Source organism: Leopardus geoffroyi, chromosome D4, assembly GCF_018350155.1.
Source record: "Leopardus geoffroyi isolate Oge1 chromosome D4, O.geoffroyi_Oge1_pat1.0, whole genome shotgun sequence".
NCBI lineage: Eukaryota > Metazoa > Chordata > Mammalia > Carnivora > Felidae > Leopardus > Leopardus geoffroyi.
The window spans coordinates 58604899-58620020 of record NC_059342.1 but is presented as its reverse complement, the minus strand read 5'-3'; the positions used below and the strand labels follow the sequence as shown (position 1 = coordinate 58620020).

The 15122-nt window shown below is 52.4% G+C and overlaps 1 protein-coding gene across 1 annotated transcript in view; it reads left to right on the top strand.

The window, feature by feature from the left end:
- The window catches only part of PAX5 (paired box 5), a 188574-nt gene that overhangs the window by 144970 nt on the left and 28482 nt on the right, over positions 1–15122 (top strand). The window contains exon 9 of the mRNA XM_045469080.1: positions 3335–3436. Coding sequence (XP_045325036.1) covers positions 3335–3436 — 102 coding nt within the window. The remainder of the gene's footprint in view (positions 1–3334; positions 3437–15122) is intronic.

Below are 15122 nucleotides of genomic sequence, written 5' to 3'. Positions count from 1 at the left end.
TCTGAAATCAGCTGAGTGTCCTTGGGCAAGTCCATTCTCAGCCCAGGACCCTCTTTCCCAAATTTCCAGGTTGCCCTGGTTCCCAAAGGCAACCAGGTGGGATGTGGACCTCATGAGGCTTGGCCCCCATGCACTACCTGCACAGGAGGCCTCCTGTCAGGATAATGCCCTCTTTTTTTTTTTTTTATGTTTATTTATTTTTGAGAGAAGGAGCACGAGCAGGAGAGGTGCAGAGAGAGGGGGGACAGAAGGTCCAAAGTGGGCTCTGTGCTGACAGCAGAGAACCTGATGTGGGACTTGAACTCATGAACCGTGAGATCATGACCTGAGCCGAAGTCGGACGCTTAACTGACTGAGCCACACAGGCGCCCCAGTGCCCACTGTCTTTCAAGAGGCAGATTTGGCCTCCCTCTGATGTGGTCTTGGCTCCTATCCCTACACATATATCCACAAAATCTGTGTAGCTGAATTTTCTTTTGCATGATAGAGCCAATAAGCAATGGTGACAGTGTGCCGAAGGCAAGGCTCAGCCTGGGTGTCCCAGCTGAGAGATACCTGGAGCCTCTGGACTCGTGGTCAGAAGCATAGCAGGTGTATGTGCATGGCAGTGAAGTGGAGTGGCTAAACGTGTGACCTCTGACATTGGGCCACTTGGCTTCAAATCCTGGTCCTTACTATGCAACCTTGAACAAAGTACTTGCCCTTTCTCTGTCTCATTATCCAGTGAAATGGGAGAAGTATCAGCACCTTACCTTTTAGGGTTGCTGAGGGTTAAATGAGCTAATGATTTCAGAGACTGAGAATAGGGACTGGTATGTATGTATGTATGTATTTTTTTTTTAATGTTTATTTACTATTGAGAGAGAGCACAAGTGGGGGACGGGCAGAGAGAGACACACACACAGAATCCGAAGTAGGCTCCAGGCTCTGAGCTGTCAGCACAGAGCCTGATGTGGGGCTCGAACACACAGACTGCGAGATCATGACCTGAGTCAAAGTCGGACGCTTAACCGACTGAGCCACCCAGGCGCCCCCAGAGACTGGCATTCACAATTTCAATGTAAATGTTTATGGTTTGTTGACATCACCGGGGGCAGGGGGCATGAGCCTGGGCGTGGTGCTGGGGACCAGAGCTCCACACCCATCGGAACAGCCCAGCCATGGCTGCTTTCTCTACGCGTCTCACTGTCTGGCCCCTGGCATTTTGATCTTGTACCAACTAGTCTGACACTTATGGTCACTCCTCTTCCTTTGCAGCAGCCCTCGGGTCACCAAGTCTCCATGACAGTGTGGAGAGGGCTCTGTGTTGGGCATGAGTGCTCTTCCCACCCCCACCACGATGTTGCTTAAGGTAGAGGAGGGTCCTGGGTTGATGTTAGGAAATGTGGGCTGAGGTCCCTGCTCTGCCATCTGCTCCCTGTGGAACCTGAGCCATTTGCTCCCCACCCACCGTGGGTCTCAGCTTTTCCATCTGCAGAATGGCAACAGGGGTTGGTCAAGAAGAGCTTCAAGGGCCCTCCCTTCGCTGATTCTTGACCACAAATGGAGGGACTTTTCTAGGCTCCAGACAGCTCTGCTGCTCCAACACGACCTCTTCCTTCATTCACTTAACATCTATTTCTTTCTAACCTCGTTTGATTAATGAGACAGTAGATTTTTGCAGGCCTATGCCATCCGACCTTAGCGCACAAAGACCTTAGCGACTTGACCCTGGAGCTTACACTCTAGAGAGAGGAGCTGCCATAGAGGACTGTGGGTGCTGGGTTTGAGGAGGATGAGATGGGAAGGTATAAGAGGGCAGGTGGGGGGACCTCCTTAAATCACTTTGCAAACGGTCAGTTCTGCCAATTCCAGTTTTCTGTTTAATGTCAGCTCTTGTGGGGAGTCATGTGTGCAGTTCATTTGCTCCCCTTACAATGCCTCATACAACGAGACATGAGCAGTGCTTGTCACAAGCTAGGATGCCCAGTCCAAAGCCAGGGTGGTGGCGAGCAGAGGAAAGGGGCAGCCACGTGCCTGGTGTTCCATAAGGTTCTGGAAGGTAAGCAGAACCCTGTGAAATGAGGCAGCCTCTGGCTGCTGGCCGGACAGTCTTTGAATGACTGGCACTAGAAAGGCTGTTGGTTTATCTGGGGAACATTCACGGCTCATACCATGTGCTGGCTTGGATTCTTTGGGGAGTGTTGGGAGTGATTCTTCGGTCCCTCCCCTTGGGCCACCTGCTAATGGGGCTGAACTCAGAGCCATTTACTTGTGGTAGAGCCTGCACCACCCTGCTGGGCCCCAGGGGAGGGTCCTGGTACCTGGTCTGGCTCTTCATGTTCAGGAGCCCCCACCCAGTCTTCAGTGTCCACATTCAGAGGAGGTCAAAAGTCCACTTTCCCTCCCTTGTCCCAAGGCTACCTCATTTCCCACCTGCTTCCCGGGATGGCTAAGGCCAGTGCATCTCCTTCTTTCCAGGAGCAACCTACTTCCACCCACTAGGGGTACTGCCCACCCAACCCGGGGTACTGCCTTACCCACGAACACCTTGTCACGTTCACGTAACTGGCAATGCCTGAAAGGGCTGTGGCTCTTTTTCCCTAAGTGGCAGGCGCACCTCAGTGGCACCTCCCTCGCCGAGTTCTGCTGCCTGCGGTTTCTTCTGCATCGCGTGAAATCCAGCACATTTGCACACCATTCATTCTGCATTTACTCAGGGCCCACCAGGCGCCAACCTCTGTGGTGCATGAATGCCCTGCCACCCGGGCGCTGGTAGCCCGCAAAGAGAGAGGAGCACAGAGGGTCTGCCTGCAACAGCCGAGGCCTGAATCTCCACGTCCCGGGCCCGGAACAGTGTCTGGTGTGAGGAAGCACATTTCCTGCACCTTTGTTGAGTGACTGACTAGCTGGAGGCCGAAGGAGGAATTCAGTCAGGGGTCTGAGGAGGAGCAGGAGGAGGAGGGAGGTGTTTGAGCTGGGCTTTGAAGGTGGGCGGTGTTGGGTTGCCCGCGGTTGGAGGAGAGGGTGCTTCGTGCTGAGGCACAGCAGAAGCAAAGGTGTGGAGGGGGAGAAGTCCAAGTGCTACTCTAGCTCTTGCAAAGTGAGCTGGCCCGAGCTCCATTTTCCCAGGGAAGCAGCAGAGCTGGCCCGGGTTCCTGCTGAGTGGAGCCAGGGTGGCTGGAGGGGTGTGCGTGTGTGCGTGTGTGTGTGCATGCATGAGTGATGGGGGGGGTGCCGCACGCTGGCGTTCAGCGCCCAGACGTGACAAATGTGCAGATGTCCCAGGAGCTGTGGACATGAGTGGCTGGCCATGGAGACACTCACCCCGTGATTTGTTGCTTTGATTCCTCAGGCCGTGACTTGGCGAGCACGACCCTCCCCGGGTACCCTCCGCACGTCCCCCCCGCCGGACAAGGCAGCTACTCAGCACCGACGCTGACAGGGATGGTGCCTGGTGAGTTTGCACTGTCGGCGTCTCCGCAGCAGGCAGCGGATGGGGTTTCGGTGGGGGGGCATCCCCCCAAACAGCCTGGGTGACCTCTGCGCTTCTGAGAAGTGGACCTGAATAAATCAGGCAGAGGTCTGCGCTCTCAGCCTCTTTCTCTGCAACTGGGCCTTCCGTGGGGCCAGCGGTGAACTCAGGAGAAGCAAGGGGAGCCTTGACTGTCACTCACACAGTCCCTTGTTGGCCACACAGATAGCCTGAACAGAAGGGTGCAGAACCTGGCCAAAGGTTGCCCAGTCAGTGCTCAGTAGGGATCCTCCTCCATCCTCCCCCACCCAATTTAAATGACTCAAACGCCAGGAGACCCCATCCCCAGGCGCTCCCAGCAGCCTGACTCCTTGGGGTTGAGGACCATGTGCTCAGCACAGACAGGATGTTGGCTGATGGGTTTGTCACTTGATTCTAAGCTGAATACCCTGTGGCCACTGAAACCTTATCCCCTCGGGCCAGCAATGTGTCAGTTTCTTTAAAGACATTGGAAAGGAGGCCACCGTGTCTCCTTCTCTTGTAGAAAGGTATGGGGAAGGACAGCACATCATCACGGTGCTGGCTGGCTGTGTACTAAAGGGCGTGAGCATAGTAGAGAAACCCAAAGTATCATTTTTTGAAAAATGTTTTAAAAAATCAGGGGAAAAATCAGGACAGGGTTGGATGTTGTGACGCTTCTTTTAAGTCTCCTTTTCTGAGTCATTTACCTGGTGCCTGAGCCCCTCCTTCTAGCCCACCCTAGTGGTCCGGCCCAAATGGCCCCATGCCTCTCCCAGCCTCTTCCCCAGCCCATGTCACGGGCATGTGCACCCTGGGCCCGAGGACTGGTGGGGGATGTGGACAGAACTTGAATGTGAGATCGAATGTTCACATCTGCGTGTGAAGCCCCGTAGGATGATGAGCGAGGCTAGGGGTGGGAAGGGAGGCAGGGCAGATCAGCGCCTGGCCAGGCTTCTCCACTCAGCCAGGTCCTGGCACGGATACCAAGGAATCCCAGAGTTCTGAATTCACTCTTGGCCTTCCAGGTTGCTACAGAGATGTATTTAACAAGGTAGGAGGACAGAGCATATTTCATTTAACGGTTTGTTAGCTTGATTTATGACTTTTAAATATGAGACATATGGGAAATGGCCTTTGTGTGGGCCCTTGCCCCGGGCCTTGCCAGTGCCAGGGAGGCCTGCCAGGTTCACACCTGCGAGAAGCCTCTGTCTTTCTGCTGTGAGGAGGGGCCCACAGCCCCTCGGAGCATAGGGAAGTGCTGTGCATGAGGCGGACAGAGGCGGTGGGACCCAAACTCTTGCTCAGCCCCACTCTCAGGAGATGGAGCCCAAGTCCTCTCTGCTAACGGCCCCTCATACTTAACGTGGCACTTTATAAAAGGCAAAATGCTTTCCCAGGAGCCCTTTATTGTTCCAACCCTGTGAAGCGGGCTGGGTAGGACTCGAATCCCCATTTTCCAAAAGGGGAAGCGGAGACTCAGAGCGGTTAGGGAACTGCCCAGGGCCGCACAGCTTACAGGTGGGAGGGCTTGGGTCTGGGTCTTTGCCCCCCGGTTCAGCACTCCTTCCTCTGTCCCGTGCTCCTCTGTGTGCTCTGGTTCCATCAACACAAGCTTCTCACTGATGGCAGACGGGGAGGCAGCCGCCCCAGGCCCTCTCCTGAGGACACGTTGGCAGGTAAGGCTGAAGCCTCCCGGCTGGCCTCGCTGGCTCCCCACTGCAGACCCCAAAGAGGCCAAGTTCAGAGAAGCAGTTGAGCTTTCTTGAGTCTATCCAAACAGAGCTGCCCCCTGGCCCCTGTGATTCCTCTAGACCTAATTACTAGGCTCAAGATCCAAATGGGCACGGACCTGGCAGAGACCCCAGTGGGAACCGATGGCGGTTCCTCACCTATTAAGAGCGGCAGCAGGAGTCACAGGCCTGAGCAAAGGCACAGTCTAACCAAACCTGCTGGCAGCAGCTGGACAGGTACCATCAGAGGCTTGGCCTGCTGGCGTGGTTTCCTGGCACAGAGGGAGGGTACACAATGTGGAGGGAGGAACACAAACATTCTGGCAGGAAGCCCCAGGTCTGCCTCCTCCTCTCTCCCTTTCTTCTCCTTATGCTTTTTCTTCTCATACACCCCCCAGCACTCATTCATTTTCAGACCCAGTGTCAGGGCTGGGACTCCACGCTCAGTGGGCACGATCCTTAGTTCTTTTTCCTCAATGTCCAAACTATGGCACGCCTTTGGAACTCTGTTTCCAACATGATTGCCAAACTTTTTTTTTTTTTTTTTTTTTTTTGAGAGACAGAGAGAGAGGCAGGGGGTGAACACGTGTGGGAGCAGGATAGAAGCAGAGAGAGAGAGAGAGAGAGGGAGAGAATCCCAGGCAGGTCCCATGCTCAGCATAGAGCCCAATGTAAGGCTCAATCTTACGACTGTGAGATCATGACCTGAGCCAAAATCAAGAGTTGGATGCTTAACTGACTGAGCCACCCATGCACCCCACCAAATCCGTTTTTTGAGTGGCTTCGTGGGCGCTGGCTCACATGCATGGTGTTTGCTGAACTGCCCTCAGGGCTGGCAAAAAGAGAGCTCACCTTACAGGAGAGTAGGTCTTGGGCCTGCCATTGAGGCATCACACAATCTGTCCTCAACTTGCCTTTCTGGTCAAGTCTCCCAGCCTGTCCTCTCCTTGACCTCCCACTGGTTCCTAGCATGCCTCACATACTTATTAGTCAGTGTCACTCTTTGACCTTGGTTTAGACTACTTCCTGCCTCCACCTGTCGGGATCCAGCTTTACCCTTCAGAGTCAAGTGGAAACATCACCTGCCCCATGAAAGCTTCCAGCGTGGCCGTCCCCTGGGGGATAATGCTGGATGTTTGGCTTTGTTATGCCTCATAGCCCAGCACATTTGTGGCCTTGTCAGCTATGCTACTGGATGGTGGGCTCATAAAGGCCAGGCCCTCTGCCTTGTCTTCTGTACCCCTCACAGTCCCTGGCACATAATAGGCCCTTTTGTGTGTGGTGGCTGAGGGAGGGAGGCAGAGAAAATTAATACTAAACCGTGTATCAGTTCCTGTGACAAGTCAGCAAACCTTGGCTTAAAATAATAGAAATGGATGGTCCCACAGTCTTGGAGCTCAGGGCTGTGCTCCCTCTGGAGGCTTTATGGAAGGATCCATTCATGTGGTGCTCCTTGGAGCCCTGGTGCTCCTTGGTCTGTGGCCACCTCACTCCACCTTCACATCTCCCTCTCCCTCGGAAGGACACACGTGACTGCATTTAGGGCCTAACTGGGTAACCCAGGGTACTCTTCCCATTTTAAAGTCCTTAATCATATTTACAAAGGGAACCCCCCACTCCTCCTTTTTGTCCATGTAAGTAACATTCACAGGTTCCAGGGATTAGGGCATGAATACACCACGACCTGTTTGAGGATTTCAACTTTGTATTTGTCCAGATTTCAAATTCGTAATCTCTTGGACTTCTGAATCTGGGAGGCATTCATTTGATTGTGGCAGTGCTAAAGTTGGTGCCATGTCATAGGCCCCCAGGGGCATGTCGGTACTGTTTGTTTCTCCAAACTGAGCAAGGCTTTAGAAGATTTTTTTTTTTTTTTAACATTTGGAGAGAGATTGAGAGAGAGAGAGAGAGAGAGAAGAGGTGACTGAGTGGCTCAATTGGTTAAGCATCTGACTCTTTATGCTCGCATGGTTTGTGAGTTTGAGCCCCTCATTGGGCTCTGCTGTGACAGCTCAGAGCCTGCTTGGGACTGTCTCCAATCCTCCTCTCCCAAAATAAATATTAAAAAAAAAAGGAGATTGTTTATCCTGCTTTTGTCTGAGGCTGTAACATGGCAACGGGCTGTTTCACTCTATGGAACTGTCCTCCTGCCTCGCCTAGCAGTGAATCCAGAGGGAGACCAGAAATCTTCTGAATTGTTTTTTCCATTCTAGGTTTTGAAATTTGGCTGCCACCTCTTCTTTTTAAGGGAAGACTTTCATGTGGAAGGTTTGCTTTTAGGACACAGTGAGGAGGGACTGACTCCAGAGTACATTTGGGCAATTGACCTCGCGGCCCTGAAGAAAGTCAGCATTGCATTTTTCTGTAAATTCCAGCTTGTGGGCTTGGACTCTGTTTCAATCCTGCTTCTGCCATCCGAGTGTCGTCTGACATTTCTGGCTTCGGGGTACCCCCATGTCTGCAAAACGGGGCTTCTTGATATTCCCTGGTATTTGGAGATTCAGTTTCTGCAGGTCTGCAAAATCTGTACCGCCCTTTGTTGATCCCCCACGTTGAATAAAGCAAAGAGGGCACATATCAGCCTAGAACGGAAACAGTTCAGTTTTATTGTTCATCAAGTCCTAGCAAATGCCAAAAGTTTTGCACCAAAGATTCCACAGTGTCCTGATGGGTATAACTAGTTGATTCCTGCCTGGAGATATTTGTACAACCTAACAGATATCGATCGACATGGCATTTGAAACCCTTAAATTTTCTAGGCCAGGTGAGAAAGAAGGGTGTTTGCTGCCCTTTGGTTCCAGTGAGTCTCAGCAGCAAGGGAATGGGCTTTTAGAGGAACCGGTAAGGGATGGCCCCCACGTACGGCCCCATTTTGGAGCTATAGGCCAGAGTGCCCAGAAATCCTGACCACGTCCTGTTTGCCTTCCTTGGGCTGCAATAGACAAGAGGCCGATTGGAGGTGTTAGAAGGCGCGTGGCAGGTTCCTCCCGTCCTGGGCACTCTCCTTGCCATGGATAGGTGTACAGTGTTTCTTAGGTGCTTTTCAGTGAAATCGCCCAATTCGCTGATGCCTTTTATTTTCATGAGGAAGGAGGGGAGGGTGGGTGGAACGGGGACCTGAGGCCAGTGCAGAGGTCTAGAACAACAGTGAGAGGTGGGCAGGCATAGTGCCTGGTGGACTGGGGCGAGGGGATGAGGTACAGGTGCAGCTTCCTCTCAACCCTCTCTGCCGCTGTCACTGGACCGGGCATTTCACCTCCTCCGAGGGGCCTTCCCCGTAACAAATGCACATGACTTTCCTGTTTCTAGTGTAATGAGTACCACAAAGAATGTGATGTATACATTCACCATCTTACAGTTCTGGAGGTCAGAAGTCCAAAATGGGTCTCAGCAGGCAAAAGTCAAGGCATCTGCAGGGCTGTGTTCCTCCAGGAGGCTCTGGGGGAGAATCGTTTCCTTGCCTTTTCTAGCGTGCAGATGCTACCTGCACTCCTTGCCTCGTGGCCACAGTGCCCCATCTTCAAAGCTGGCGACGCTGAGCTGAATCTTCATGGTGACGCCATCTTCCTGCTTCTCTCTCTAGCCTCCCTCTTCCACTTCTAAGGACTCGTGGGATTTTATTGGACCCACCTGGATAATCCAGGGCACTCCCCTGATCTTCAGCCAGCTATTTAGCAATCCTCCTTTGCTATCTAACTTTCCATGTTCCCAGATTCCAGGGATTAGGATGCAGACCTCTTTGGTGGGGGGGGGGGGGGGGGGGCGGCATCATTCTGCCTACCACACCATCTAAACCAGGAACCCCATCACTCCTGTCACAAAGCATCGTGTTCCTTTCATTTGTCATACTAAGCACAGTTGAAGGAATTTAATTAGTGGTTTACTCCTTCCTCATCTGCTTTCCCCTCAGGTCTGTGCAGTTTACAGGGGTTGTGTGGTACCCAAAGCTATGTCATTTTGTTCACTGCTGTGTCCCAGTTCCTGGCAGAGTGCCTGACCCATGGTAGCACTCAGGAAATACTAGTTGAAATATAAAGGGGGGGGGGGGGCTTTGGGCTGTGCCGCCAGTGAGAGCTCAACCCACTGCCAGAGCATTTGTAGCCAAAGATGCTGGGGCAGCCACGTGGTGAAGCAGGGAGGCTGCGTGGTTAAGAGCATGGACTCTGGAGCCAGACTGCCCATTGTTTTTTTTTTTTTTTTTTTTTTTTTAAGTTTTTTAATGTTTATTTATTTTTGAGAGAGAGAGAGAGTGAGAGCGAGCAGGAGATAGGCAGAGAGAGAGGGAGACACAGAATCTGAAGCAGGCTCCAGGCTCTGAGCTGTGAAGCACAGAGCCCGATGCGGGGCTCGATCTCACGAACCGTGAGATCATGACCTGAGCCCAAGTCGGAGGCTTAGAGCCACCCAGGCACCCCCAGGTTGCCTAGTTTTGAATCGCCATCCTGTTTCTCACTAGCTGTGTGACTTGGGGCAAGTTACATAACTTCTTGGTGCCCTGGTTTCCTCCTCATCTGTAAAATGGGGTGATGGGAATAAGAGTGAGCATTAAATGATGTAATGCATGTAAACACTGTTATTGGATTTTTGCCTGGTACATATTAAGTGCCATGCAAGTGTTGTTGATGATGATGATGATGATTGTTGTTTATACAGGGGACTGAGCTGGGTGTGGCAGTGAGAGGAGACACCTAGCTAGCATGCCTAAAGTTGGCCTGACTCGGGCTGACATCAGATTGAGGGCTCTCCAGCAGAGTTCATGGCCCAATGGAGCCCATGGATCAGTTGGAGAACAAAAGAGAATCCAGTCACAGACAAGAGTGTTGTCAAGCAGGGGTGGGGGCAGACCCTGAATGCTGCCACCTTGGAGAAAACAGAAAGACACCTGGGGGTGGTTCAGTTGAGAAAGGTGTCCTGCTGAAGGGAGCCCTTAGGCTGGGCTGTCACAAGTGTATCCTTGGCCATCTGAGCAGGAGGGCAGGGGCATTGGGGGTGGGGCAGGGTTGAGCCCAGTGGCTGGAGTGGGTTCACGTGTGTGGAGCATGGCACAGCTACCCTGGTAAATGAGTAAATAAAGTTGGCAGGAAGGAGAGCTGGTTGAGGAGGAGGATGCTGGTGACCAGCGAGATTAGGATTCAAGTTTTCGACTTTTAGAGGCCAAGCAGATATCCAGGCAAGGTCCTCTGCGGGTGTCAAAGCAGGTCAGGAACACCAGGGCCAACACCTGGCCCAGAGAGAGACAGAGAGAGAGTTCCCCAAGAAAAGTGAGAACTACCATGGAAGGAGGGTGTCTTCACCACTATCTGTGTGACTACGCACAAGCCCCACGACCTAAGTCTGCCTTGCCTGCTGTTTTCGAGAATCATTTGAAATGATGGTTGTAGTGTTACCGAAACACCAGCCATACGAGGCAGGAGAGTAGGGGAGGAGGGCTTCTTTTCCCTATCTGTAGCAAGCCCCTCCCTGACTTTGAGCCTCCACTGCTGGGCAGGCCTGCTCTCTGGAAGCCAAGGTTTGGGGGAGGGGGGGCCCAGCACCAGGCAGGGAGGCAAAAGCCTGGATGGTGGCCAGAGTCAGCCAGGAACTCGCTGTGTGATCTGACATGACATTTCCACTTTCTGGGCCTCATTTGGCACGTGGCAGTAGAATACACTGCACAATTCTGTAAGTCATGGCTGGGACCATGAATGGGAGCCAGAGGGATCCCTTTTCAGCCTTGTATGAAGACCCTTCCCCAGAATTAGAACTGAAGATAGGCACACGGGCAGGTTTGGGAGAGAAGGGGCTAGCAGAAGCCAGCAAGGATCTGATGGAGTGACTGGAGCATCAAGGTGGGGGGTTGGACCAGTGCCCCCCAAGGCCTAAATATCACGCTCGGAGAGTGTTTGCTCAGAGAATGAATGGCCTTGGGCCTTAGCTCTTACTTCTCCCTCACCGGGGCTTCTGGTGGTCCTGTGGCCTGGGTACTTTTGAAGCTCCTTCCACACCTTTCAAAGCTCACCTTGGGCTCCCCATCGCCCACCTGTTGCTCCTTCCTGACTCTTTACTGCCCTCTAGTGGCCTCTAGTCACTCTACCACACCAGGAACTGACTGGGGGTGGAGGGTGAGGGGTGGAGGGTGGGCGGGGAATACCAGGCACAACCAGTGTGAAACAACAGCCGGCTAGTCATTTGTTCATTCTTCAAACGTTTCCTGGAAGTGCCAGTCTAGGCTAGGTGTGGTGTTGCAGACACAGTCCCTGCCTTCAGGGAGTTCACAGACTAGCTGGGGAGACAGATATAAAAAGTCATCCCTGCATGCTGTGTCAGGAGCTAAAATGTAGGAATGTGCTGAGGAAATGCAAAGGAGGGTGCTGCTGAATTTGCTGGGGCCATAGGGCCAGGTGGGGGAAATCAGGGAAGGCTTCCCAGAGGAGGCCACTTGGGCTGGACCTTGAAAGGTAATTTTGCAGTCTGAGAAATTGAAAGGGTGTTGTAGGGTGGGGGACGAGTGCGTGAGAAGACAGAAGGACCAGAGAGCATGGGCATCCATGCAGGAGCTGGGTGTGACCAAGACTTTGGGGTGCTGGCAGGGACAAGCAGGAAGGACAGGCCGAGCTGAATGAAGAAGGGCCTCTCCCAGCACCCAAACGTCAACCCCCTGGAAACCTGGAGTGCATGACATAGTGCAGCCAGCAGCCTTGACAGATGGCAGGCTCTGCTCAGGCCGATCTGGATAGGAGTCAGGGTGAGGCGGCTGTGCCCTCACAGAACGGAGCATTGAGGGGTCTGGAGTGGTCTGATCTAGACAGTCTATCCAGCTAGCTCCTGGGAACCCTGCGTTGAAGTGATGCTGGGATTGGGGGAGACCCACTGTGAGCCTAATGATGTCTTTGTTGTATTGGGGAAAGAAGAATTGCAAAATCAAAGATGCAGATGGAAAACATGCCAGAAGCAGGAAGGTCTTTTTGGAATTTCAGAGATCTGGGTTCTGATTCCAGCTTCCAAGTACTCACTGGTGTGACCTTGGGACATGGCCTTGGGGCTTCCTTGGCTGTCTCTTAAAACGGGAGGCGGTGGGTGGGGAGATTAGATAAGATGCTCTCTAAGGGCCTTTCTGGTCGGCCATTCAAGGGCTTCTAAGTCTGTGACATCCCTGCCTGCAGGTATCACCTCCCAGCTGGACTGGAAGCCTGGCTGACTACCGCCACCTCTGTTCTAAGTGGGCAGCAAATGCTTCCGAGTCCCCCTCAGGACTGGGTCTGTGATGTGACAAGGCGGTGGCCCTGGGCTATCATGTGTCATTTGATAATGACTTCCAAGGGGTAGAGCTGAAGGAAGGGGGCCTCAGGATGTGCCAATCCTATTCACCCACAGGGAATCCTTGTCTCCACAGGGAAGGTCCTCCCCTAACACAAAGACTAGCCTTCAGGGCCTCCACACCTGGGATGGGTTCTTACAGACTTTAGAATCTAGAATTTTAGGGCAAATTTTAGAAGCAGCAAAGGCCACTGTGATTTGTTCCATCTTTTAAAAAAATTTTTTAATGTTTATTTAGTTTTGAGAGAGAGACAGAGACAGAGACAGAGTGCAGGTGGGGAAGGGGCAGGAGAGAGAGAGAAGGAGACACAGAATCTGAAGCAGGCTCCAGGCTCTAAGCTGTCAGGACAGAGCCTGACGCAGGGCTTGAACTCACATACTGCAAGATCATGACCTGAGCCAAAGTCCGATGCCTGACTGAGCCACCCAGGTGCCCCTCGTTCCATCTCAACAGAGTGTCCTTTTGGGGATCATGGGAGGAGGCGGAGGGAACACATCACGGGCCTTTCTCACATAGCCCATGACAGCAACAGGTGAGAAGTCGAATCCTAGCTAGGGAGGAGGGCCCTGCCCAGAGCCAGGAGCTCACTGGCTGCCTAGGAAATGTCCAGCACTGGGAGCTTGGAGCAAGAGCTGGGGACATCTCACCTCCTGTGGCTACTCTGTCTCGTGCACTTGTTACCTTTACCCCCACTCTGCTCCTTCTGATGGCGGTTACTGAGAGGCAGTCATGAGTACAGGACACCATATGTCTGGGCTCCTGACTTCCAGTTTCCCCCTCATGTGCCTCATGTGTTTTTTAAACAAACAAGCAAACAAAAAACTGGATTATGATGCCTTTTTAGGAAATCGGGGAATACGATCAGGATTGGCTTTAGAAGAAATGGAGTGTTTGGAGGGCATCTGAGCAGTGGGTGGCATTTCCTGCCCTAAGAGGTTGGGTTCCCAGGCTGGTGCAGAAACAGTGCAGGTGCACAGCCCTAGAGTGTGGGTGTCCTGAGGAGCATGGGCGGCCTCGCTGGGCCTGGGGACTTCATCCTCCTAAATCCTGGTGGCTGAGTCAGATTCTAGGAGATACACCCTCAGGATTGGACAAGGGCTGCCGCTCACGTAGGCACAGGCCCTTGGAGAGCAGCGACAGGGGATCATCCTGAGCACCTGGCCCACAGGAAGTGGCAGCGCGGCCTGCCTCGAGCCCCTGGGATTTTAAGCCACTCTGTTCCACTGCCTCCCAGTATCACTTCTTGCCCGAAGGTCTGCCGAGAGGGCTGGGTGACAGTTCTCTCTGGTTAAGTGGTTGAGTCCTGGTTAGGGGCAAATGAGGAAAAGGTGCTTTGGGCCTGGCTCAGCTGGGTGGGCAAGGGGGAGGCCTCTTGGAAGGGCTCCCCATGCAGGAGCCAGCGCCCCACGGTGGCCAGGGCTCAGACAAGCCCCCTAGCTGTCTAGCCATTTGAAGCTCAGGGCCCAGCCCACTTCTTCCAGCTAACTTTCCTTTTAGTTTTTATGACATTATCTGTGAGTGTACCTTAGCCCCAATCAGACTTAAACTCCTGAAGGAGATTGACATCCTAGCCGGGACTTCCACGGGACCGTAATAGGGGATGGCAGGGTCCCCGAGAGGTCCTGGACTAAAAGCCTAAGAGTTTTTCAGGAATTTACAATAATATGAGACCTGACCCAAACTGTTTTTGCCTCTGAAACTCAAAAATGAAGCTGGGAAACTGGCATTAATAAATGTTAAGTTTAGTGTCTACAACTTATAACATTATGTTAATTTCATTAACTATTACATTTAGTGCTCATAAAAATTTCATGACATTTGAAAATAATTTTTAAGTTAGATTTTCCCACTTTGCAAGAATTCCCTACTCCGTGTCTTGATTGCTGAGAAATCGTAGCCACCCATAGATTAGATAAATGACTGTGGCCAAATAATTTCCAAGGCGGAATTATAAAAGTAAGCCTTTCTTATTTTTACTGAAAAGTATCATCATTGGGGTACCTTTATGTGTGAAGTGCCGTAAGGTGGGTTGGAGACATGCTTCCATAGGAAGGTACGTGGTCGGGAAGAAGAGGCGTGAGACACCCTGGTTTCCTGTTGAGCCGTATTGAACATAAAAAATAATGGTGGGGCCTTGAGCTGATCAGGTTGAGCTGGTGCCAGCAGCCATCCAGCCAGCCAGCCAGCCATCCTTTTTTCTTTCCTCCCCCATCCCTCTCTCCCTCCCTTCCAACATGTATTGACTATCTGCACATCCCAAGCATGAGCCTAGGGATATAAAGGTGAAAGCCATGACCGTTGTCCATGAAAAGCTCTTAGTCTACAGCACAGATGGGCAAGTCAGTAAGGGTCTAGGGGGACGAATGTGGTAACAGGTAAACTCAGGGACTCTGGGAGCACAGAGAAGGGGGGTACAGCCTAGACTGGGGATGTCAGGCATGGAGGGCTCCAGAATTTTTCTGTAGGAGGGTTGGAGTGGGGAGGGCATGTCTGAAGCTGCTTTTGCAGAGTTTGGCTAAAACTGTGAAATACTGTCCGCATCAAAGAACGAAAGAGGCTAGAGGTGTAGCTAACCCTGGGTCAGGAGAGGGATCTAGGAAGAGATGAGTCTCTGGCTTGG